The sequence below is a fragment of the Perognathus longimembris genome, chromosome 13, assembly GCF_023159225.1.
Source record: "Perognathus longimembris pacificus isolate PPM17 chromosome 13, ASM2315922v1, whole genome shotgun sequence".
NCBI lineage: Eukaryota > Metazoa > Chordata > Mammalia > Rodentia > Heteromyidae > Perognathus > Perognathus longimembris.
The window spans coordinates 12605374-12632129 of NC_063173.1; the positions used below are offsets into that span (position 1 = coordinate 12605374).

Consider the following 26756-nt stretch of genomic DNA (forward strand, 5'->3'; position numbering starts at 1 on the left):
CAAACTTCTCAATCTCTACCTCCTGGGTTGCCAGGATTACAGACATGAGCTGCCACCACCAGCACAGGTTTCCCTTTCAGGTAATGAGAATGTGCAGAATTAGATAGTAGTAATGGTTGCACAGCACTGTGATGTACTTTAAAAAAAAAAAATCACTGCATTTAAACCAATGAATTTTGTTATGGGAAATTTGCCTCAATAAAATAGAAACTTCGAAAAAACTGGGAGAGAGCAAGGGAGTGGGGTAACCCTGTTCAAAGAGAAATGTACTCATTACCTGACTTATGTCACTGTAACCCCTCTGTACATCACCTCTATAATAACAATTTAAAAAGTAAAACTTGGTTTCTATTCCACACAAAACAATTCCTTAAGACAGAGATTGTTCCTTATGTTCCTAAGCTTTCTTCCGAGGAATGAGATCAGCATTAGTTACTAACTTTAGCTTCAGAGTTTACAAAACACTGCCACAAAATCTTATATAATTTTAACAATCCCTGAGGTAGATATTATCACCCCACTTTAAAGGAAAATAATCTGAGGCTTTGAGATGTACAAAGTCATACAGATAGAAAGTACAAGAGCTGGTTAATCTTGCTAGTTTGATCTCACTCCACTCTTAACACTGCCTCCAAGAAAAAAACAGCAGTTACAACTTTTCATACATTTGAAAAGGATAGAGATGCTACTGTATACAAGCTTCTTGGGCATCTTTTCTTTGTCCAGTACTTGGGTCTCTCAGATTTGTCTGTCTGGGCTAGCTTTAAATGATGATCCTCAGATCTCAGCCTCCTGAATAGCAGGGATTCTAGTCATATGCCTCTGGTGTCTGGCCAAACTCATATTTGAATTAAAGCAATAAAAATCTTTATTGAACTCACCATGGCTACTCATTACTCTGTAATCCTAGCATGTGGAAGGCTAAAGTAGGAAGACTGCAGGTTCATGGCTGGTATGAACTATAAAGAGAGTATCAGCTCAAACTAAACTACATAGATGAGACCAAAATCATTGATTTAATAAAATCAAGGGAGCAGTATGGTACAAGAGTAGTATAAAGTACCTATTTCCTCTTATCATCTAAACATGTGACTTTTTAAAGTTTCTCAGTACATATACCTACAATGCTCGAATACTCTCTCACTGATGAAACATTGGCCTTATTAAGTTGCAGTCACATTTCCTATTAAGGATTAACTAGTGAGTAACACATTAGTGGTTTTCTAACAGTGCTCTGATGAGAACACTAGGACTCAGGGAACCCAAGCCTTCTAACAAACAAAGCAGCCTCTTAACTGTTTTCCACATTGTGTTTTTCCTGAAAACACTGTTTAAAGGATTCTATGGCTTAAAATAAAAAAGTACCGAATGACAATCACTGTATTATCTGCATCCTTAACTTTCTCCAGGGTAGGTTGTAAAAAAATCTTTACAAATTAGCTAACACTATATAATTAAGTATAAGTGGGGGAATGGCTCAAGAAATAGAGCACCTGCCTAGCAAGTACCAAGGCCCTAGTTCAATAACCAGTGTTGCTTTTTTGTTTTTGGTTGGTCCTGGGGCTTGAACTCTGGGCCTGGGCGCTGTCCCTAAGCTCTTCACTCTACCACTTGAGTCACAGTGCCACTGTGCACACTGTGCACAGTGCACACTGGCTTTCTGGTGGTTAATTGCAGGTAAAAGAATCATGGACTTTCCTGCTTGGGCTGGTTTTGAATTGTGATCCCTAGAGTTCAGCCTCTGGAGTAACTAGAATTACAGGTGTGAGCCACTAGTGGCCAGCTGCCAAAAAAAATTTTTTTTAATGTTTTAGAATATGGTATAAAAATACCGGGACTGGGAATGTGGCTTAGTGGTAGAATACTTGCCTAGCATGCACCAAGCCCTGGGTTCAATTCCTCAGCACCACATAAACAGAAAAAGTCAGAAATGGCGCTTTGGCTCAAGTGGTAGAATGCTAGCCTTGAGGAAAAAGAGACCTAAAACAGTGCTCAGACCCTGAGACTGGCAAAAAATAAAAAAGGCAAGGGGTTACCCATGGCTCACACCTGTAATCCTAGCTACTCAGGAGGCTGAGATCTGAGGATCAAAGTTTGAAGCCTGCCTGGGCAGAAAAGTCCGTGAGACTCTTATCTCTAACAAAAACTATTCAGAAAAAAATGCAAGTAGCACTGTGTCTCAAGTGCACTAACCTTGAACACAAAGAGGCTCAGGGACAGCGCCCAGGCCCAGAGTTCAAGCCCCAGGACTGGCAAAAAAAAAAAAAAAATGTTGGATAGAGTGGTCTTTGTATGTCTATAAAACCTAGCTGGTTTATACTATTGCTTAAGTTCCCTACTATTTAATGATCTTCTATCTGGCTGTTCTACCCATTCTTAAAAGTGGGATACTGGAGTCACCAACTATGATTATAGAACTATTTATCTCTCCCTTCATATGTGGTTTGTTTTTAAAAAAAAAAAACAAAATGGCATAGTGGCAAGAGTGCTTGCCTCGTGTACATGAGGCCCTGGGTTCAATTCCCCAGCACCACATATACAGAAAACGGCCAGAAGTGGTGCTGTGGCTCAAGTGGCAGAGTGCTAGCCTTGAGCAAAAAAGAAGCCAGGGACAGTGCTCAGGCCCTGTGCCCCAGGACTGGCAACAAAAAAAACTAGTCCTGGGGCTTGAACTGTGAGCCTGGGCACTGTCCCTAAAACCTCTCTGTGCTCAAGGCACTCTACCACTCCAGCGACAGTGCTACTTCTGGCTTTTTTGAGTAGTTTATTAGAAATAAGAGTCTCACAGGGACTTTTCTACCCAGGCTGGTTTTGAACCACGATCCTCAGATGTCAACCTCCTGAGTAGGATTACAGGAGTAAGCCACCTGCACCAAGCTCTCAGTTTTTTTGGGGGGAGGGAGGAGAGCTGTAGGACTTGAACTGGGGCCTGGGACACTGTCCCTGAGATCTTTTGCTTTAGGCTAGCATTACTACCACTTTGAGCCACAGTGCCACTTTGCCTCTGTCAATTTTTGTTTCACCTATTTTGAAGCTTGTCAGGTGCATGACTGGACCAAAATCCTCCTACTTTACGTTTCTCACCATAGTGGAGATGATAGATGCATGCCACCATGTCCAGCAATTGGTTGAAAAGTTTTTTCAGGATTTTGTTCAGGATGACCTTAAAACTGTGAGCCTCCCAGTCACTGCCTTCTCCCAAGTAGCTAGGATGGTGGGGGTGAGCCAATGTGTTCAGTCTTTTAATGACTGACAAAGAAGTGACAAACAAAGTGGCTTACGTTATAGGAGCGTGGATGCCTCTGCTTCCACTGTACCAGGAGCAGCTGAGCCACCACCAAAGTAGCGATGAGGATGAGAACCATTTCAGCGTGCATGGCTTCGTGGCCTCGATGCTTGGCATGCATGCGTGCATGCTCGACCCTGAAATCCAAAGACATGGGGTAAGCCAGGTCAGGCATGGTGAGGTGGTAAAGGGGAAGTGTCTACTAGGGTATTTACCAGTCCACAGCTCAGAATGCAGTCCTGGATTGTGAAACTAAACAGCATCATGAAAATCATGGGCTAGAAGCAGATGCCCTAGGTAATAGGCATTAGTGGATAGAAAACTTCATCTAAGAGTAGTCACTCCTACCAATACTCTGGGCCAGAGTCAGCCAAGGGAGAGGAATAAGGAAGGCATGAGAGAACATGGAATACAAATAAATGTAGTTTGTAGTCAGGAGGCTTTATACAAATTTGTCATACGCAAAAGTATTAGAGAGGGAGGGAAAGAACAACATAAATGAAATCTTCATGGAATTCTCAAGGGTAACAAAAGCATAATATCGAAAGAACCCAGTGGGGTAACATATGATTAAATAAATGACAAAGCGAATATAGCAAAAAGTTACAGAATCTAGGTGGTGGATATAAGGGTACTCGGCATACAATTCTTTCAATTTTTTGTTTAAGTTTTTCAGGGTTTTTTTTCGTTGTTGTTGTTCGTTTTTTTGCCAATCCTAGTCCTTGGACTCAGGGCCTGAGCACTGTCCCTGGCTTCTTTTTTTTTGCTCAATGCTAGCACTCTGCCACTTGAACCACAGCACCACTTCTGGCCGTTTTCTATAGATGTGGTGCTGGGGAATCGAACCCAGGGCTTCATGTATATGAACCAAGCACTCTTGCCACTAGGCCACATTCCCAGCCCCTCAAGAATAAAATTTTAAGGAAGTTAATATGGCAGAGAGAGTGGGCAGCCAAATGCCAATCAGCCAAGCTGAACACTCAAGAGTTCATCTCCCATAATACCTTATCCTAGATAGAAGAATCTAACAGAAAGAAAAAAGATTTGGGAGTCAGAAACTTAGGTTCCGACCCACCCATGTGGCCTTCACCAAGAAACCTCAGATCTCTCCATCACAATGTCTTCATCTTCAAAAAACAACTATTGCCAGGCATTGGTAGCTCATGCCTATAATCGGAGATACTAAGGAGGCTGAGATCTCAGGATCATGGTTCAAAGCTAGCAAGACAGGAAAGTTAGTGAGACTCTTATCTTCAATCAAGTACCAGAAAAAGCTGGAAATGAGGCTTAAGCAGAAAAGCTCAGGGACAGCACCTAGGCCCTGAGTTCAAGCCAGAGGACTGGCACAAAGAACAAACAAAAACAGTCCTTATCTGTCTGCCTTGTTGGCATGCTGTTTTGTGAGACTAGGCTAAAATACTTTTAAAACCTAATTGCTGGGCTAGGAATGTGACTTAGTGGTAGAGTGCTTGCCTAGCATACATGAAGCCCTGGGTTCAATTCCTCAGCAATACATAAACAGAAAAGGCCAGAAGTGGCACTGTCGCTCAAGAGGTAGAGTGCTACCCTTGAGCAAAAAGAAGCCAAGGAAAGTGGCAAAAAAAACCCACAAAAAACAATTAATTGCTATAGGAAGTCATTATTTATTTTATGAAAGAATTTATTTAACTTTATAGGGCTTTATTTTCATAATAGGCATATCGTTGGCAGGAGACGAATCTGTTGAAGTTTTATAGGTTCCCTTAATAACCTATTTAGGTTGATTTTCTGAGGCTTTCAGTCACTAAGGTAGAGAAAGTAAATGGTTATCAGGATTTACTTACATGATCACTACCAAAACAGTAAAACAAGGAACAAGACTTTTTAATATCCTCAAACATAATTGCAATTTATAGTGAAGCATTTATTCCTACACGACATTCATCTATATCTGACTATAGATCCGATGAATCTGTTACATTCATCAGTTTGTGAAACAAGCACTCTGGGATGGAATCCCTTCCTGATTAGAAATCACAACAAGGGCTGGGAATATGGCCTAGTGGCAAGAGTGCTTGCCTTGTATACATGAAGCCCTGGGTTCAATTCCTCAGCACCACATATATAGAAAACGGCCAGAAGTGGCGCCGTGGCTCAAGTGGCAGAGTGCTAGCCTTGGGCAAAAAGAAGCCAGGGACAGTGCTCAGGCCCTGAGTTCAAGCCCCAGGACTGGCAAAAAAAAGAAAGAAAGAAATCACAACAAGATATTTGTTGTTATAAAGCAAGTTAGTAGCAGAGCTGAAATGACAAAACATACCTCTCATTTTCTCTTTTCTTCTCTCTGTGTGTGTGTGTGTGTGTGTGTGTGTGTGTGTGTGTGTGTCCCTGTTTCTCTCTTTCTCTTTCTTTCTTTCTTTTTTGCTGGTCCTGGGGCTTGAACTCTGGGCCTGGGCGCTGTTCCGAGCTTCTTTTGCTCAAGACAAGGGCTCTACCACTTGAGCCAGAGTGCCACTTCTGGCATTTCTGAGAAGTTTATTGGAGGTAGGAGTGTCACAGAGTTTCCTGCCTGGGCTGGCTTAGAACCACGATCCTCAGTTCTCAGCCTCCTGAGTAGCTAGGTACAGGTACAGGCATGAACTATGGGTACCCAGCCTAACTCCCATTTTCTTAACCAGAGTTAACTACCTGTATCTTGGATAATGGTGATAACAATCTTTAAAGCAAGTAGCACTTCTTGGAAGCTCATGGCATGCCAGGCATTGTTCTAAGAATTTGAAACACATTAACACAAACAACTCTATGAGGTATAGGTACCCTTATGACTCATTTTACAATGGGGGCAAAGTTAGGCAGTGAGAAGTAACTTTTATAAGATCACGCAGCTAGTAAATGGCAAAGTGGTATTCAACCCCAAATAAATGGCTTGCTGTTATAACCTACTATTCCCTGAGACTGAGGGAACTGCTACTGAAGGACAAACTAGATTCTTAGAGAGAACCCAAAGGACTTGTCCTGCTAGTCATAAACTACTACTTCCCACAGACAGGGAAGGAAAAGGTTATCTAATTCTATTAGCTGGGTTTAACCTGAAGTTCCCAGCTTATGGAGCCCACACTGTCCACTTACCTCCATTGCTCCTCTGGGGAAAGGTCTGACATATCAACCTGTAGAAAGACACCACCAGAAAAATCTGTTACTGACATAGAACTGTCCCTGACCATTCATCAACACCATAGGAACCAAGGGAAGCTTCATATCTTCCAATGTCTCTGAAGCCTTTCTCAACACTATTTCACACTGATTTATCCCATCTCTATTCACTTAGTATGGCTCATGCCCATGGCTGAACATGCGCTGTGCTGCTAGGAAGTAAGGGCAAGGAGTAAAAAAATCCTAATGCCCAATATATTCATAGTCTAGTAGTCATATAAACAGAAATTTTATTACATGGTAAAGACTAGCTATGGAAGAATGAACAAACGGCTTTCTATCTATCCTGAGGTGGTATAAATTAGGAAGGTTTCATGGAGGAGATGGAAAATATTCAGATAAAGGATAGGAATATGTTCTAGGCAAAGTGACTAAGATGAGCATGAAGAAATAGAGTTACAATGTGTAAAGACAATTTAGGAGAAAAAAGGATGTCAGAATTATTGGAAGTGAAGTTAGATAAAATATTTGGTCATATAAGGCCATATGACTCGAAATAGCTCCATGGCAGCAGGCAGAACATTAGACCAAAGAAAGTGAGCATTAGTCCTTCTCTGCTAGTAACTAGCAACATGGCCTTCCAAACTTGAGAAGTTCTATGGCTGGGAATGTGGCTTAGTGGTAGAGTGCTTGCCTAGCATGCATCAAGCCCTGGGTTCGGATTCCTCAGTACCATATAAACAGAAAACAGCCAGAAGTGGTGCTGTGGCTCAAGTGGTAGAGCGCTAGACTTGAGCAAAAAGAAGCCAGGGACAGTGCTCAGGCCCTGAGTTTAAGCCCCAGGACTGGCAAAAACAAAACAAAACTTGAGAAGTTTTTGTTCTGTCTGGGGTCTTGACTTTTTAGAACAGAGTTTCTCAAACTTGGCACTACTTGACACTGCCGATATTTAGGGGTATTATCCTTTCTTCCAGGTGGGGCGGGGGCATCCTGTACATTGTTGTAACATCCTCCCAATTTCAATAGATGTGCTCTGGGAAACAAAAAATGTCTGTTTAAGACCACTGCTCTACCATACAACTAAATTCTTTGAGTTCAGAGTTCAAATCTTCAACTTTTTGTAGTCATCTACAAGATACCCAAGTTTCAGTACATAAGGCACTTACTACAGTCTTACACTGAATTGAGCTGAAAATGTGACATAGAAAAGAGAGGAGGCCTTAGAAACACCCCTAGGAATCAATCAACAAGGATTCTTTAGTACTTACATGTCCAAGGCCCAATTACCCACCTTTTCAACTTCAGAAAAGTATCTTAAATTAGAATATTTGAGATAAAACAATTTCATTCTACAACTAAATCTAGTCAGTACATATTTGCCAGACATCATTTATGTATGTGTTCACTGCTATTTAAGGAAAGTTTTTTGGCTTCTATAAATCCCAGTTAAATTAAAAAAAAAAATCCCAAGTCTTTGCCAACTAATGTGGGTAATGAAATCAACTACCCTCCTTTCATTTTCCTACTCAACACGTTGCTTCACAGAATTTATTCAGTTACCCTGACTTCATCTATCTAGGAAGACAGAGGTCAGAACTTCAAGAAATAAATGAATTTTAAAAATGGAAAGGCAGGGCTGGGAATATGGCCTAGTGGCAAGAGAGCCTGCCTCGTACACATGAAGCCCTGGGTTCAATTCCCCGGTACCACATATATGGAAAATGGCCAGAAGTGGCGCTGTGGCTCAAGTGGCAGAGTGCTAGCCTTGAGCAAAAGGAAGCCAAGGACAGTGCTCAGGCCCTGAGTCCAAGGCCCAGGACTGGCAAAAAAAAAAAAAAAAAAGGAAAGGCACTAGGCACTGATGGCTTATGCCTACATTCCTAGCTATTCAGGAGACTGAGATCTGAGTATCACAATTTGAAGCCAGTCCTGGCTGGAAAGTCCATGAGACTCTTACCTCCAATTAACCACCAAGCTGGAAGTACGGCTGTGGCTCAAGTGGAATAGTACTAACCTTGAGCAAAAGGGCTTAGGGACAGTGTGCAGGCCCTGAGATCAAGTCCCAGGATTGGGGGGGGGGGGGGTCTTCTTTTAATAAAACCTCTAATAACAAGGTAACAAACAGTACAAGAAATGTATCCAACGCCTAACGTATGAAACTGTAACCTCTCTGTACATCAGTTTGATAATAAAAATTTGGAAAAAATAAAAAAATAAAACCTCTAATAGATCTGGGTACTAGTGGCTCATGCCTATAATCCTAGCTACTCTGGAAGCTGAGATCTGAGGATGGCAATTCAAAGCCAGCACACACAGGAAAGTCCAAGAAACTCTTAAACACCAAAAAATTAGAAGTGGAGTTGTGGCTCAAAGTGATAAAGCACTAGCCATTAGCAAAAGAACTCAGGGACAGTGCAAAGGGCCTCACGTTCAAGCCCCATGACTGACCAAAACAAAACAAAACCACACTTCTAATTTTTAGTAAATTTAAGAAATAAAAAGAAAGTACTATTCTATCACATTCATTTAGTCTTTGTGATATTAGATATGCTTCTCAGGTTACCAACTTCCATACTCCTGAGCCAGGAGTAGGGCAGGAAAAGCAAGGAATTTAGAGCTCAAAATTTAAGGAGGCTCTCTCTATCAGCTATCAACCCTGCACCTTCATGGCTTTGAGAGTGAGTACCTTCTTAAAGATTGTGTCCTACCACCTTGAATGCCTCACCCTAGCTCTAGCCCTGATTATACCTACACTGCACATACTCCACACTTTACACTGTTTTTATGTCATCTAAGGAAAACAGCACAGAGCTGAGCATACTAAGCATTCAATGAATACTTATGGTTCTAAGCTGAATTCTCCCCAACTTAAGTATAACTTAAGTATATTAACAAACCAGCATCTCGCCTAGAGATGCTTAAATTGGAGAGTAAACACTTTAAAAAGTCATGTTTAAATATTATGTGACAAAACAAATACAAATTCAGGAAACAAGACAAGTCCACTGAATGATAAATTGGGAAGATACAGAGAACTTGGCCAGACATGGGAGGGCCCTTGAAAGAGTGGATCTATGCCTTACTTTTCTCTATCTGAAAAATAGGATAAACCTCCTCACTTCATTACAGGGACTCAAGGAAAGTACTTTAGAGGTGGTCAAGTGATTTCACTGACTTTCTTCCTGGGACAGTGAGCACTCTGTACTAGGAGAAGATGGGGAACTGAATGTTGGAGTGATGCTTTCAGAGCTTCAGGAAAACACTTAGAGGGCTAAGAGGATCATTAGCACTTCACAGAGTGCCCAGAGTAACATACAATTTGGCTTTAATATTTGCCTCCAGAACTAAAAGGTTACTTAAATTACATACAAACTAGTCTTCTATCTTAAGTGGAAAAACAAGGAAAGCTGTAAGCTACAGCTATAATTAACTTGTACCATCTGGAAAGACATCTTTATTTGCTCCTTCATTAAAGAGTTTATTCATTTGGGGCCGAGCACTAACCCAGTCTGAAGGTACCTTGTCTATCGCCCAGGTAGCTAATTAGGTAGGTTCTCGGGGAAAGGGGTACTGATTAGTCAGCCCATAACCAACTGCTAAAGTCTATATATAGAATATATTATTGCTAGCCAATCAACGTTGCGCCACACAAGCCTACATCTGAAAGAAGCTGCACCAAAAATGCCAGGAGGCAGAAGGCAAGAAGAAATTTCACAAAGGTAAAAAATAATCAAAGTTGAACGCTTATTTTCTCAAGTGCAAAAGACTTCAGAGACCCATTGTATAGCTAACTACAAAAAGGCCCACTGTCCCCAGAAAATATATACTCTATAATCTGAGTCTTTACACTGATTAGGTACCTTGTTCCTTAAGACCACTTCTTCCACCAAACCATGTTCTGCCTTCTGATAAAACTCTGGTCAAAGCCTCCTGCCTTCTATAAAGTTCTTTAAACTGATGATATTCAATGAAAATACAAACATCCTCTATTTTCTTGCTTAGTAGTATAGTCAGTAGGCCAAGAGCAACAGTATCCTGAAATCTTGCCATGAAATAGACTTCAGACTGCATCCAAGAACTCCTGAGTCAGAATCTGCATTTTCTAAGATACTGATATTTCATAAATACGTTAAAAGTTTGAGAAGCATTATTACTATACGCTAGTACTCATGTTCACAAATTACATCTACAGCCATATATATCGCTATACCAATTTTTTTTTTTTAGCTTTACTGATAATAAAGCCACATACCACCAGGCACCAGGGATTCGTGCCTATAATCCTAGCTACTCAGCAGGCTACTCAGGACCGTACTCTGAGAATCTCAGTTCAAAGCTAGCCCAGATAGAAAAGTCCCTGTTAAGACTCTTACCTCTGGGGCTGGGAATATGGCCTAGTGGCAAGAGTGCTTGCCTCGTATACATGAGGCCCTGGGTTCGATTCCTCAGCACCACATATACAGAAAATGGCCAGAAGTGGTGCTGTGGCTCAAGTAGCAGAGTGCTAGCCTTGAGCAAAAAAAAAAAAAAAAAAGAAGAAGAAGAAGCCAGGGACAGTGCTCAAGCCCTGAGTGCACGGCCTAGGACTGGCCAAAAAAAACAAAACAGACTCTTACCTCCAATAACTACTCAAAACCAGAAGAGCTGTAGCTCAAAGTGGTAGAAGGCTAGCCTTGAGTAAAAGAGCTCAGGGACAGCACCCAGGCCCTGAGTTCAAGCCCCATGACTGATCAAAAAAAAAAAAATCCACATACCATAAAATCTACCTATTTATATTACCAGGCCAGACATGATGATTCACATCTATATTGCCAGCTACACAGAAGACATACATAGAAGGATCATGGTCCAAGGATGGTACAACACCCTACACAAAAAAAGTAACAAAAGCAAAACGGAATGGAGATGTGGCCCAAGTAATAAAGTACTTCAATGTGGTAGAGGGCTGTTGAGACAGGGTCTTATTGTAAAGACTCACAATTTTCTTGCCTTCACTTCTCAATAATGGAGTTACATACATGCACCACTACATTTAGCTGCAAACGTCTTTTATATATTTTGGAAATAAATTCCCTTGCCTGATATATAACCTGCAAATATTTTCTGTCATTCCAAAAAGTGCCTTCTACAGCACAAACATTATTTTATTTTCCAAGTCCAATCTATATATTTTTTCTTCTGCTGCTTATATTTTTGGTATCACAGAAAATTGACCTTTGCCTAGCTTGGTTATAAAGATTCACATCTATGTTTTCTCTAAGAGCTTTACTGTTTTAAGCCTTTGATCTACTTGAAGTTAATTCTGTAAATGTTGTATGGTAGGGATCCAACTTCATTCTTTTACATGTGGCGATCCAGTTGTTCCTCTCCATACCTGACTGTTTAAATTGGTTCTTTACTCTCTAAGATGGAGCATCCTGCTGATTTTCCACATTTTTCTTTAGTGTTTCGACAACTCTTTAAATTTTGCTGACTGAGAAAAGGCTAAAACCTGAAAAACTGCTTATAATTATACTCAAAGTTGCAAGCACCTCTGAAGCTTCCAGGTTTGATACATTTAAACATTCCCATTTTGCTGGGGATATGGCCTAGTGGCAAAGAGTGCTTGCCTCGTATACATGAAGCCCTGGGTTCGATTCCCCAGCACCACATATACAGAAAATGGCCAGAAGTGGCGCTGTGGCTCAAGTGTCAGAATGCTAGCCTTGAGCAAAAAGAAGCCAAGGACAGTGCTCAGGTCCTGAGTCCAAGCCCCAGGACTGGCAAAATAAATAAATAAATAAACATTCCCATTTTAGATACTCCAAATACTAAACATGCAGATCATAGGCTAAGCATGGAGACATGGAGAAATAAACCAGACTTTCCCCCTGCCCTTGAGGAAAAGATACAGAAAATATAAAAAACAAGTGCTAGTGATGCAGTTCATTAGTAGAATGCTTGTCTATTATTCAAAAAACTCTCAATATAATCCTCAGGACACACACACACACACACACACACACACACACACACACACAAAATTAAGTTGTTTTAAATCAGGAATCTGTGAGCCTAAGAAATATAATTGTTTCATTTTACAGGAAATACAGATGAGATATAAAGCCGAGAAGTAACTCATAGAAAATAGTGGTAGTTAAGTTCTAAACAAGTGTTGGGAAGAGAGCCATAGACCTTACTAGAAAAAACCCCTGTCAGAACTTAGGGCCTCAGCCAGCCAAGCTAATAGCAACTTGCATCCTCAGGGCCATATTATGTCTTTGATGTGTCCTGGGTACTTCCTGCCTTTAGATGCCCTTTGTTCCATTAGGTAAAAAATAAAATAAAATTAGAAATATATACATATATGTCAGGCACTGGTGGTTCATGTCTGTAATCCTAGCTACTCAGGAGTCTGAGCTCTGAGGATCATGCTTCAAAGCCAGCTCAGAGAGGAAAGTCCATGGGACTCTATCTCCATTAACCACAAGAAAATTGGAAATGGCACTGTGGCTCAAAGTGGAGAGCGCTAGCCTTGAGCAAAAGAGCTCAGGTAAAGCACCCAGGTCCTGAGTTCGAGCTCCACGACCGAAAAAGCAAGCAAGCAAGCAAGAGAGAAAGACACATACACATGTATGTGAGTTTTACCCCTGCACTGGTATAAAATGTATAATCCAAATGACTTTGTATCTTCCATTTTCTTTAAATTTTAAAAGAAATCGAGGCATTTTTGTGGGATCATAGGCACTGTACCTTCTTTAATGAATAAGTCAGCCCTGAGTCCAGTTCCTCCCTTCTTTCCCAACACCTATGGACTGAGTGTTCTCTCCTTAGCTGCCAAGTCATATTGTTCTGCTACTTCTGAAACTGTCTTCCTTAATGAGCCCACCTGATCATATAGAATCTCACATCGCCTAAATCAGCAAAAAAAAAAAAAGTAACACTAAACCCACATTTATTGATGCGTTCTGGTTCAAGAAGTTTCATGAAGCTCAGTCCTGGTGACTCATGCCTATAAGCCTAGCTATTCAGGAGAGTAAGATCTGAGGATCAAGGTTCAAAGCTAATCCAGGCAGACAAATCTGAGAAACTCTTTTTTTTTTGCCAGTCTTGGGGCTTGTTGAACTCAGGGCCTGAGCTCTGTCCCTGGCTTCTTTCTGCTCCAGGTTAGCACTCTACCACTTGAGCCACAGCATCTCTTCTGGCTTTTTCTGTTTATGTGGTACTGAAGAATCCAATCCAGGACTTCATGCATGCAGGGCAAGCACTCTACTGCTAAACCATATTCCCAGCCCCTCTTCCTTCATTCTTTTTTTTTTGGCCAGTCCTGGGCCTTGGACTCAGGGCCTGAGCACTGTCCCTGGCTTCTTCCTGCTCAAGGCTAGCACTCTGCCACTTGAGCCACAGCGCCGCTTCTGGCCGTTTTCTGCATATGTGGTGCTGGGGAATCGAACCTAGGGCCTCGTGTATCCGAGGCAGGCACTCTTGCCACTAGGCTATATCCCCAGCCCCCTCTTCCTTCATTCTTACACTCAATTAAAAACAAGTTTAATCTCTTCCCTTATTTTTAAAAAAATGTTTACTTATGTATTGTCAAAGTGATGTACAGAGGAGCTACAGTTGTTCTTTTGTTTTGTTTTGTTTTTTTGCCAGTCCTGGGCTTGGACTCAGGGCCTGAGCACTGTCCCTGGCTTCTTTTTGCTCAAGGCTAGCACTCTGCCACTTGAGCCACAGCGCCACTTCTGGCCATTTTCTAAATATGTGGTGCTAGGGAACCGAACTCAGGGCTTCATGTATGCGAGGCAAGCACCCTTGCCACTAGGCCATATTCCCAGCCAAGGGCTTACAGTTTCATATGTAAGGCAGTGAGTACATTTCTTGTTCAACTTATTACCTCCTCCCTCATTTTTCCCCCGCTTCCCCCTAGTCTCTTCCCTTATAAAGCTTACTATATAATACAGAAAACAGATAATAAAACATGTCAATAAATATATACTAGAAATAATTTCTTATAGACATGTGATGAACAAAACTAAAGCAGTCTAAGAGAAGAGTGAAGCTGGGTGTCAGTGGCTCACGCCTGTAATCCTAGCTACTCAGGAGGCTGAAATCTTAGGGTTGCAGTTCAAAGCCAGTCAGGCAGGAAAATCTGTGATCTCCAATTAACCACCAGAAAGACCAGAAAATGGTGCTGTGGCTCAAGTGATAGGGTGTGAGTCTTGAGCTGAAGAGCTCAGGGACAGTGCCCATGCCCAGAGTTCAAGACTCATGACCAACAACAACAAAAAAGAGAAGAGTGAAGACTATTTTGTTGCTACATACAGACACTGTTTACCTCCAAAAGCTTGCCAGCATCAGGAGAACAATATACGTAAGGATAGTGACACTTGATTCTTACACTGTCTTTGCTTAGGCTTCTTTCTTTCTTTGTTTTTTCTTTGGTGGGTCATGGGGCTTGAACTCAGGGCCTGGGCACTGTCCCTGAGCTTTCCCACTCAAGGTTAGCACTCTACCACTTTGAACCACAGCTCCACTCCTGGTTTTCTGGTGCTTTAGTTGGAGACAAGAATCTCATGAACTTTCCTGCCCCAGCTGGCTGCAAACCACAATCCTCAGATCTCAGCCTCCCAAGTAGCTAGGATTACAGGCATGAACCACTAGCATCAGGCCCTCATTTAGGTTTTAGTTCACTCTTAGCTTTCATCACAAGAAGTGGCCTCAAGGCAACAGCTACCTTTCTCAGTGAAAAGAAAAACAACTGTAGGCTAATCAGGCATGGCTCTTTACTTGCTATATGTTAACAAATATGCACTTCTCCCAGTGCCTCAGTTTCCCCATTTGTAAAATGACAGGACTGGTTTAGATGACTTTCAAGTTCTTTTATGCTAAAATACTGTATTTCATACCAAATCTGTCTAACTTCAAATCTCTGGAGGCAGCAATACTTTAGCCTTTAAAACTGCCATAGTAGCCATTTAGAAGAGCAAGACACCTTTAGTGATGAAGTGCTATGACATAACCAGAAGCTAACAAATTAAGTCAACAAAAACTTTCCAAATCCTGGAATTACCTGATTAAACCTATCATGAAACATTAAAAAAAAACAACAAAAAACAACTTACCAAGTAATATGCATACAATAGGAATATCCATCACCTACTGACAGGGGATGCCCTCCTATTAGTTTCAAGTATGTGCTGAAGAGCCAGACTAAAGCCATTTTGAAGTCAAGCCCCACTTTACCACACGAACCTGAGATAAGCAGGCCCTGTGAGCAAACCCAGGACAAGTTTATTAGGGCAAGAACTCTAACCGCCTGGGAATGCTTAACTCTAACCGCCCCCAGCATGCCTCGAGCCCTGAGCCAATCAGATTTGTACCCGTGTCCTAAGCTTGCTTGTTTGAACACCTGATTGCTGTAACTTTGTTCTCTGCCTTTATAAGCTCTGTGAAATCGCAGCTCGGGGCTTCCTCCTAACCTCCGCTGCGTCGGAGTGTAGGACAAGGCCCGAGCCGCGGCCCGCTTGAATAAAAAGCCTTGCTTTTGCATTTCAGAACGTCTGGCTCTCGGTGGTCTTCTTGGGGGTCTTCTCGCGACATGGGCATAACAGTGCTAATAACAAAGAGCCCCAAATAGTGGAATCCTATCCCCCATACTTGTTTGGCTGGAGAATTTCAGACATATCAGTTGATCCTCCATTAGAGAACGATCAGCTAAGAGACTTCATCATTTCACAACATTAGAGATGAACAAGTCCAACCTTTGCCCCTGGTATGCCCATAGTCCAGAGAATGGGAAGAAACAAACAATTAAACATACTATCAGGATAACTATTGGTATATAAAGGAAATGTTGTGTAAGCCCAGAGAAAGGAAGACTTAGTTAGCTACTGAACCTTATAAGAATATTACAGCGCAATAACCATGCTGGCTACCTCTCTCTTGGAAGATACAGATATTATGGTCAGCTGAGTGATAAGGATAATGAGAGAAGTCCAAAGGCTCACAACCCTACTACCCACATTTGTAGCCCCCCCATTCTTCTCTCATTCACATTCTTTCCCAGCTCGTTAGCTTTGCCAAGAGTTCAATAAATCAAAGTGTTAAGTACCTCAGCTTTCAGATCTCCAAGATCATAGATCAATAGAAACATGGGATATACTTAGCCGAACTGTAAGGCACACTTTCAGCAGTAAAATAAAAGTATATGCTTGCTCTAACAATTGCTACAGAGGCTGCCTGCCTTAACCCCACACTCTTACCATTGTCAGAAAGTATATCCTCCAACCCAACTGAGCAGGGAAGCTTTTGAAATTAAACTTTCCAAATTCAATGGCAGCTAAAGTTTGCTTTTTTGTTTCTTCAATTCCTAGCCCATCTGATTCCTATTTTTCACTCTGGATTCCTTTCCATCTAAACCTCTTCCCCATATATATTCTAGCTTCCATACATCCTAAACTTTTCTACCCATCTGTAAAAACCCAATCCAGATGTCATTTCCTCTACGAACTTCTAAAGGCCTTTAGTCTGAAGTGTTCATGTGCTGATGAGATTGGCCCACCTATGAAATAAATCTCCGTTAAGCTGCCACACTGCCACACTGCCTTAGTTCAGACTTTATTCCTTGTCCTGCCTTGAACTCTACAGAGGCCCCCAAAGTCATTTCCAGAACTTGAATCTAGCCAGAACATATTTGTTACATAGGAGAAGCCAAAGTGGCATTTATCAGACACAAATTTGACTATATCATCTGACCTTTACAACTTTCTATAGCCTCAGATTAAAGTCTAAATTCCTTAGTATGACATATAGGTACTCTATACTCTGGTCCAAATAGCTACCTTATCTCACCTCTTTTACCAAATACCTTCTACTCCAACCACACTAAACCATACCTATCATTCTAACAAGCTCTTTGCTTTTATGCCTCAGTGTTCCGGCTTCTGCTGTCTTTTTACCTTCACTGTCTAGCTTACTCCTGTTCACTCTTTAGAATGCAAGTCAGATATCAAATTATTTGTGAGACATTCTCCAATTTTATTCATTTGTACATCCACTCAACAAGTGCTAAATAATTTTGTGCTAAGCTCTATTATTACAATCATAATCAACAACTTTGCCCTCAAGGAAATCCTCACATCTCAGCCTCTGGATTACAGGCATGAGCCATGCACTTGAATTTACCTTATAATTTGATGACCTTCTCTTTCCAACAGACCAAGGGTCGGGGACCTCTGGCCCACAGGCAGTGTAGGCCTGTGAAATCATTTAGTACATGATTGGACAAACACCTATGCTTTTCAGTGACTGCCTGCAACCATCTGCCTGTAGGGATCATTTCATATGCCCTGAGAATGACATTATAAATATTCAAATGGCCTCTGACAGAAAATGAGGTTCCCTACCCTTGCATTATACCACAAATTCTTGTAGAGCAGAGACAGTCTCTTTTTCCGTTTATACAGTCTAAAGTCATTTGCATCATTAAATGCATATCAAATACATGGTGACATCTGAAAATAGTGAATACATGTTACAGTGTTATACTAGCAGTAGAGATCATAGTTGCATTGCCAGGTTCAAATCTTAGCTCCACTCACAAGCTGTTCAACCCTGAATAATTACTTCTCTGAGTCTGTTTTTCTCATCTCAAAAATGAATATAATAATTTATTAAAAATAGAATGAAAAGTGCTAATACATATAAAATACTTATCCATTGTGCCTGGTACACAGTGTGCACTGAAAAAGTTAGCTTTTATTGTTGTCATTAGATAGGAGGAGAAATGACTATTTTTTCAGTGTACTAAATGATAAGCTCAGGTCAAACTCAGTCCTAAGGTCAATGGAGAGTAAAATGTCATATGAGCTTTGTAAGTAAGTAACAGGATGCATTGTTACTGTTAACACTAACCAGGAAAGGGGCAACAGAACAGAATGAACAAAAATGTTGGCAAGATTTACACTTTCTGCTTCTTCCTCTTCCCAGTTACTCCCTAGTAGCTGCCCAGGGCCAAAAGCCCCAAGACTCTGACCCAGCATCCTCTTGGGAAAGCTTCACTTTAAAGGGAACTAATGAGTTTATGTTTCCCTGCAGATTCTCCTCTGAGGAGCAGAGAGGTAACAAATGACTTCAAGAAGGAAAAACACAAAGAAATAAAGAAGATGAGAAATGACACTGGATGGACTATCTTTGTTTGGTTTCTCTGGAATAAGCTTTTAGGCTAAGGACCTCAGTTATGGAGAGCCTACATCCAGGGGCATTCTCTGGCAGAGTTTGTGCCTTCTAAGTGACCGATTTGAAAACACAGAATCTATGAAAAGCTAAATTGAGGACTAAAATACTGGAAGCTAACTGGGCACTGGTGGCTCACACTTATAATTCTAGCTACTCAGGAGCCAGAGATTGTGGGCACTGCAGCTCGAGGTCTACCTGGACATAAACATAAGACTATCTCAAGTCAATAGCTGGACATGGGGGTGTGCACCTGTCACCCTAGCTATGCAGGAGATGTAAACAGGTGAATTATGGTGCAGACTGGCATGGGCATATACATAAGATCTTATTAAAAAAATGAAGGCAAACAGGGCTGAGGGGCATGGCTTAAGGGGTAGAATGTCTGCCTAACAAACAAAAAGCCCTAAATTCAACCTTCAGTACCACACCCCCACCAAAAAAACTATTTTTGAAGCTATCTACAGAATTAGTAATTCTAATTGAGCTTGAGTATAATGGTACACACCTGTAATTCTAGCTACTTGTGAGACAGGGGTAGTGGGATAATAGTCTGAGGCGAAAGCAAGAGATTCTATCTAAAAAAAAAAAAACTAACTAAAAGCAAATAAACTGGGGATGTGGCTCAAGTGGTAAAGCACTTGCCTAGCAAACATAAGGACCTGAGTTAAGGGCCACTACTCAACCACAAAAAGAGTTCTAAGCTGGCCGAGCTCTGGCTCACACCTGTAATCCTACTCAGGAGGCTGAGATATGAGGACTGCAGTTCAAAGCCAGCCCAAGCAGAAAAGTCCCTGTGAGACTCTTATCTCTAATTAACCACCAGAAAACCAGAAGTGAAGCTGTGGCTCCAAGTGGTAGAGTGCTAGCCTTGAACAAAAGAGCTCAGGGACAGTTCCCAGACCCTGAGTTCAGATCCCATGACTGACACACAAAAATAAATAAGTAAATAAACAAACAAATTGATGTCTGTTATGTTGTGAAAAATCAGGCAAGACACTGAACAAAGCACAAGGAGATAGTTCCTGCACTCAAGGATGTCAAATATTCCTCTTAATCTTTTCCTCACTCTCCTACCCTCTTTTACTGTCCAGGGCACCTGAAATTACTTCTAGAAGTAGATGAGTCATTGACTCATAAGAGTAATGAAGAGTGATTTACAAAAAACAAGGGTGAAGCTAGTGTGGAGGGTGTTACTGTAAAGGAAATGGGAATCTGCCAGAGTGTGAGTCTCTGATTACAACCCAAAGTTATTGGAGGCTGGTTATTCATGTACAAATTATTAAGAATAACTGTATCTACAGTCACTTAGATATTCCTTTGTATTTACTGAATGCTTGATAGAAGTCATAGGAAACAGAACAAAGTAAATTACTAAGATCCAAAACATTCACAACTGCAAGAGACCTCAAAGGTCACTGAGTCCAAATCTATCATTTAACAGATAAAGAGTAAGTACACAGAGGTTGAAACTAAGCACATACATTCACACGTTCATTTCCTTATTGAATCATACTCTATGCCAGACACCAGGGATAAATGGATGAACAGGGCTTTCAAAAACACAGGGAGACAGACAAAAAGCATGTGTTAATCTTCCTCTCTCACTCCTTCCCCCTTCCCCTCCCCAGTACTAAGGATTTGACTCAGGGCCTTTACTCTTTAACTTTTTTTTTCCCCACCCATGGCTGGCACTCAACCACTTGAGCCACAACTCCACTTCTTCCTTTTTCTAGTTAATTGGAGGTAAGAGTCTCACAGACTTTACTGCCTGGGCTAGCTTTGAACTTTGATCCTCAGACCTCAGTCTCTGACTCACCAGAATTACAAGCATGAACTAACTACCTGTGCCCATCTTATAGTACCTAACTTGAAAGGCTATAACATTAAGAATGCACATTAAGTATTTAGTCCAGGGCTTAGGGAGCAAGTATTCTGGATTATTCTGTCTCCAGCACTCTCCCTCAGCCCTCTTTTTTTCCTGTACCAGCCTCAGAACTCCTCTCAACAGCTTTCTAAGTATCTATTGCCAGCTGGCTATCTCCGAGATAAAACAAAAGTGCTAGTCCCACTCTGAAATCTGGGTCAACTGTTTACTACCTTTAATGGGTTTTGTTTTCTCCACTATGCTACCATTAATTTTATATGGTTAAAAAAAAAAAAAAGAGGGCTGGGGATATGGCCTAGTGGCATGAGTGTTTGCCTCGTATACATGAGGCCCTGGGTTCAATTCCCCAGCACCACATATACAGAAAATGGCCAGAAGTGGCGCTGTGGCTCAAGTAGCAGAGTGCTAGCCTTGAGCAAAAAGAAGCCAGGGACAGTGCTCAGGCCCTGAGTCCAAGCCCCAGGACTGGCAAAAAAAAAAAAAAACAACTGTAAATATAGCTGGGCACTGGTGGCTCACACCTATAATCCTAGCTTCCGGACAGGAAAGGTCCATGAAACTGATCTCCAACTACTTACAAAAAGCCAGAAGTAGTGCTGTGGCTCAAGTGGCAGAGCACTAGCCTTGGGTAAAAGGAATGCACGGACAGAATCTAGGCTCTGAGTTCAAGCCCCAGGATAGGACCAAAAACAAACAATAGCAATTGCAAAAATAAATAGCCAGACATGAAAGATTAAACTTCAGTAATACATGCCTCAGTCCCACCATACACAATGATTTATACCAAGAATCTCTGGAGAAGAAAATCCCTGGGAACAAGAAACACTTATTAAATGTCTACAGGGAAAAGCCCATAGGAGGGAAAACAAAACAAAACAAAACAGTCCATTATTGCTTTGAGAAACTGAAGTGGTGAGGACTTCTGCAACCTGCCAGGTTGGGGGGGGGGGGGAGCCGTTAGCAAAGGAGATAGAACATTGCCAGTTTTTCTTTGATGTGCCCACTGAACACGCACTAAAAGCACAGTACCTGTGACATGTTTTGGCACCTGTCCATCTTTCTCTACCTCTGCCTGTCTATGAACTCCTTGAGGACAATTATCACACCCATATTGGTATTATCCGGCATAGCACAGTGCCTGGCACACAGAGGAACTTTACAAGTTTAATGAATTCATAGATAAATGAAGGAACAAACTTTCACAGAAAAAAACATAAACAGCACATCAGAAAAATTGGTGTAGGCTTGAACCCTAAAGGACAGGTAGGATTTAAAAAGGAAAAGCATTCTAGTCCTGAGAGTGCTGTCAAAGACCTGACAGTAATATACATGATTTAGTACAATAATTCAATTATCAAAAGAATGCTGTAAACATTCTATTAAAAAAAATCACATACGTGGGCTGGGAATGTGGCTTAGCGGTAGAGTGCTTGCCTAGCATGCATGAAGCCCTGGGTTCAATTCCTCAGCACAACAAAAACAAAAAAAAATGGAAGTGGTGCTGTGGCTCAAGTGGTAGAGCACTAGCCTTGAGCAAAAAGAAGCCAGGGACAGTGCTCAGGCTCTAAGCCCAAGCCCCAGGATTAGCAAAAAATTAAAAAAATAAAAATCACATACTTGTTTGGTGCTACTCAGGAGGCTGAGATCTGAGGATTGTGGTTCGAAGGCAGCCCAGGCAAGAATGTCTGTGAGATTCTTATTTCCAATTAACCACCAGAAAAACAGAAGTGGCACTGTGACTCATAATGGCAGAGTGATATCCTTGAGTGGAAAAGCTCAGGGACAGCACCCAGGCCCTGAGATCAAGCCCCACAACTGACAAAAAATAAAAAATATAAAAATATAAAAAAAATCACATACTACTAAGCAGATGCACTGGCATCTACAAACTTTCACTAAATTGTGGCTCCTATTATTAGTCAAAAATTACTATTATTATTATTATTATTATTTGTGGTGTGCTTATTGTAAGCCAGGAACCATGCTGAATAAAAAGAATACAACAATGAACAAGCTAAACTTGTACTGTGCCTAATCACCAAGTCTACAGTGAACTGGGGGAGACAGTGAACTGGGGGAGGGGAGGGGGAGGAGAGAGGGAGGGGAAGGAGAAGGCAGGGGGAAGGGAGGAGAAAAGAGAGGAGAGGGGGAGGGAGGGGGAGGGGAAGGGGGAAGAAACAACCTAGTCCAATATTCTTTCATATTAAGTAAAATAGGGCCTAGAAGAAGAGTAATATCTCAAGCTGGTTTCAAGCCACATACTTGCTTTGAACCCTGACTTAAGCTAGAAACTACTTACTGATCTACATGCTCTCACATCATTCTGACAGATGAGCAGGCACTGACAGTAAACTAGCCAGACACTAGCCAGTCATTAGCCAAGAGGGCTGCCCAGCCCTGTGGATACTCATGTGTTTTTCTACCTTCCATCCAAAACTAGTTCTTTGGGCCAAGAAGATACTTCCAATTCCTCTCAGAGTTGACCAGCCATACCAATGAAAGAGAAAATCTCTGACTCCAGGATTTCTGTGTCTCCTTTCAGGGTCTCCTAGCTGGTACCTAGAGATCATCCTTCTAATAATATCAGTCATTCTGTGGTTTGACAAGGTATGAGACAGAGTGGAGCTTAGCCTGTCATCCTAACTTGCTTAATACCTGGCTGATCTAACTAGACCTCTCACATCCCTAACTATCACTGGACTGTTCATTCCTCATGAACAAGAGACCAGCAAAATCAAGTTAGCAGAAAATTAAAGGGCCTGTATGGAAAAAAAAAATACTCTTTTGTGGGCTGGGAATGTGGCTTAGCAGCAGAGAGCTTGCCTAGCATGCATGAAGCCCTAGGTTCGATTCCTCAGCACCACATACACACAAAAAAGCCAGAAGTGGCGCTGTGGCTCAAGAGGTAGAGTGCTAGCCTGGAGCAAAAAGAAGCCAGGGGGGCTAGGGATATGGCCTAGTGGCAAGAGTGCTTGTCTCGTATACATGAGGCCCTGGGTTCGATTCCCCAGCACCACATATACAGAAAATGGCCAGAAGTGGCACTGTGGCTCAAGCAGCAGAATACTAGCCTTGAGTAAAAAGAAGCCAGGGACAGTGCTCAGGCCCTGAGTCCAAGCCCCAGGACTGGCCAAAAAAAAAAAAAAAAAAAGAAGCCAGGGACAGTACTGTCTCTGGCCCTGAGTCCAAGCCCCAGGACTGGCCAAAAAAAAAAAAAAGAAGCCAGGGACAGTGCTCTCTCTGGCCCTGAGTCCCAAGCCCCAGGACTGCCAAAAAAAAAAAAAAAAAAAATACACTTTTGAATAATCCCCATATTGATTCTCTCAGAAAACATGCTATATGATCCTCTCCTAATTTGGTAAAATTGAGTCTGCAGCTTATGAAATCTTTAAACTAGGAGAAAATAGACATGTTCTGGAAATATGGATTTATATCTCTGTGACAGCACTTAGCTGCAAACCCTTAGCACATCTTCAATCCTTGGAATCTCAGTTCCTCAATCATAGGGAATACTAATAAAACATATCTCAAGAATGAAAAATTGGGGCTGGGGATATGGCCTAGTGGCAAGAGTGCTTGCCTTGTATACATGAAGCCCTGGGTTCAATTCCCCAGCACCATATATACAGAAAACGGCCAGAAGTGGCCCTTTGGCTCAAAGGGCAGAGTGCTACCCTTGAGCAAAGAAGCCAGGGACAGTACTCAGGCCCTGAGTCCAAGCCCCAGGACTGGCAAAAAAAAAAAAAAAAGAAAGAAAGAAAGAAAAATTCAAAATGTTCTCCTTAATCACTGCCTCTTATCAAATATCCTGTATTAATTTTTTATTGTCAAAATGATGTACAGAGGGGTTTCAGTTTCATACTTAAGGCAGTGAGTACATTTCTTACCCAACTTGTTACCTCCTCCCTTCCCTCATTTTTCCCCCCGCCTCCCCCCTATATTAGTGTTTACATACAAAATAATTAGGACCATACAATTGTGTGTGTGTGTGTGCGCGTGCGTGTGTGCGCGCGCACATGTGTGCACTTGCCAGTCCTGGGGCTTGAATTCGGGGCCCAGCTGCTATCCCTGAGGGGTTTTTTGCTCAAGGTTAGTGCTCTACCACTTGAGCAACAGCTCTACTTCCAGTTGTAAGGTGATTAACTGGAGATACAAGTCTCACTGACTTTCCTGTCTGGGCTGAATTCAAACTGCAATACTCATATCTCAGCCTCCTGAGCAGCTAGGATTACAGGCACAAGACATCAGTGCCTGGCTAAAGGGTCATACAATTTTAAGTTACCTAATAAATCTTAGAGCAAACTTAGAGGGGAAATGGAACCAAGGGTCTCAGTACAGCATAGCAGACTTGGGTCAAAATCTCACTCACAAACTGGAGTCTTAGGAAAGTTCCTTAACTTTTCTAGCCTCAGCCTCCTCATTTACAAAATGAGGTTAACACCATCTGACTCATAGGACTGCTGTTAGTAATAAATGAACTAATGTAGGGAAAGAACATCAGCTGACTTAAGGTAAGAGCCTTATAACCAGCTTTATAAACCCCCTTTTTTATTCATTTCTCTGAAGCAATAGCAGCCATCAGCACAGCCTAAATTACCTCCCAGAATCTACAGAAAATAGTACTGGAACCAGACCAAAAGAGAGAGAGAGAGGCAAGGGAGGGATGGGAAAAAAGACAGGGAGGAGGGAGGGAGGGAGGGAGGGAGGAAGGGAGGGAGGGAGGGAATAAGAACGAATTACTATTTGAGATGATATATTATGGTAATGACATCTGATTTTCCAAAGAAGAGAAGTATACCAAAAATACATCTTTGGCAGGCTACCCATCACTTTTGGGCTCCACAGCAGGGTCTATTAATCAAGCAGCAAGTGCAACACAGAGGCAACTCTGATGTCGCATGTCAATCACAGCTTTCTGAAGAACTCAACCTTTTTTTTTTTTTAAGCTCATTTCCATCTACTGACATTCTACTGCCTCCCTCAGCAGACTCTGGTGCTCGTCTCTTCCACCTCAGTGCACTTGTTACACATTTGCATTATAGCAATTTTCTAGTTGTACTGTAATGGGCTATTTACATGTCTCCTCACTGGATTGCAAATTGGTAAAGTTCTGGAATTTCTAATGCATGACACACAACAGGTCCCCACAATTGCATATTAAATGGTGGGCTGCACTTTGTCTTTTACTAGGGAAGGTTGAACAAAACAGTGAAGGCGACATTAGTAGAAATCGACACAAACTAAGGTCTGGCTGGGATCCAGTGGCTCACACCTGTAATCCTAGCTACTCAGGAGGCTGAGATGTGAGGATTAAGGTTCAAAGCCAACCAATGAAGGAAAGTTCATGAGACTCTTATCTGCAATTAACCACCAGAAAACTGAAGTGGTGCTGTGGCTCAAAATGATAGAGCACTAGCTTTGAGCAAAAGAGCTCAAGGACAGCACCCAAGCTCTGAGTTCAAGCCCCACAACCACCACCACCAACAAAAAACTAAGGTCTGACAGGCCAGATCTCTCTTCTTTCTAGACTTGAAGAGGACGACTGTTCTTGCTTCTCAGAGTTACTTTCTTAAAAACACGAAAAGGACAGAACCAGTTCACAATGAATTTCCAGACAAGAGATATTCTTTCTCCAAGAATAAAAGAAGTTAAAGTTTCTAGGATAAATACTAGTGGCTTCATATTAAGTTGACCTACAGCAATAACATTCTGGAAAGTGTAATACACTAAAAGTAACTCTTGAGTCCTTAAAACAATGAAGAAAAACTAAGAAGCAAAACTCATGTATGTTCCATGAAGACTAAGTTCTTTCTTCTTTTTCAAAAATCTTTGCTCTTACAGGAAGCCAGGGACAGTGCTTAGGCCCTGAGTTCAAGCCCCAGGACTGGCAAAAAACTAAACTAAACAAAATCTTTGCTCTTTATCTCCATGAACACTGGCATATGTAACTGAGTCTGTATTTTAAAGAGACATACATATTTCAAAGGAGAACCCATAACTAGCAAACCATAAATAATCATTGCAATATAGAATTTACTCTTCTCAAGGTGTTTTCAAATATATTTCACTAAAAGACAGCCAACTATAAATACAGAGACTTAAAAGCAAGAAAGGGCTTTGGAAGTAATTTCCACAATCATGCCACCTCACCAACCAACAGGTACTCAAACTCCTCCAATCTCTAGTGATTGGAGGTAGGTGGCTTTATTGTCTAATTTCTTCATGCTCTACCTGTTAGTT

At 41.6% G+C, this 26756-nt stretch overlaps 1 protein-coding gene across 2 annotated transcripts in view; it reads right to left on the reverse strand.

Moving 5' to 3' along the window:
• Rnf121 (ring finger protein 121) overlaps positions 1–26756 on the reverse strand; it is a 61156-nt gene that overhangs the window by 32993 nt on the left and 1407 nt on the right. The window contains exons 2-3 of one of the 2 annotated variants that reach the window (XM_048359428.1): positions 6392–6429; positions 3282–3423 (exon numbers count right to left, since the gene is read on the reverse strand). In XM_048359428.1, the coding sequence (XP_048215385.1) occupies positions 3282–3423; positions 6392–6429 (180 nt within the window). The remainder of the gene's footprint in view (positions 1–3281; positions 3424–6391; positions 6430–26756) is intronic. The other variant, XM_048359429.1, reaches the window with a different exon arrangement.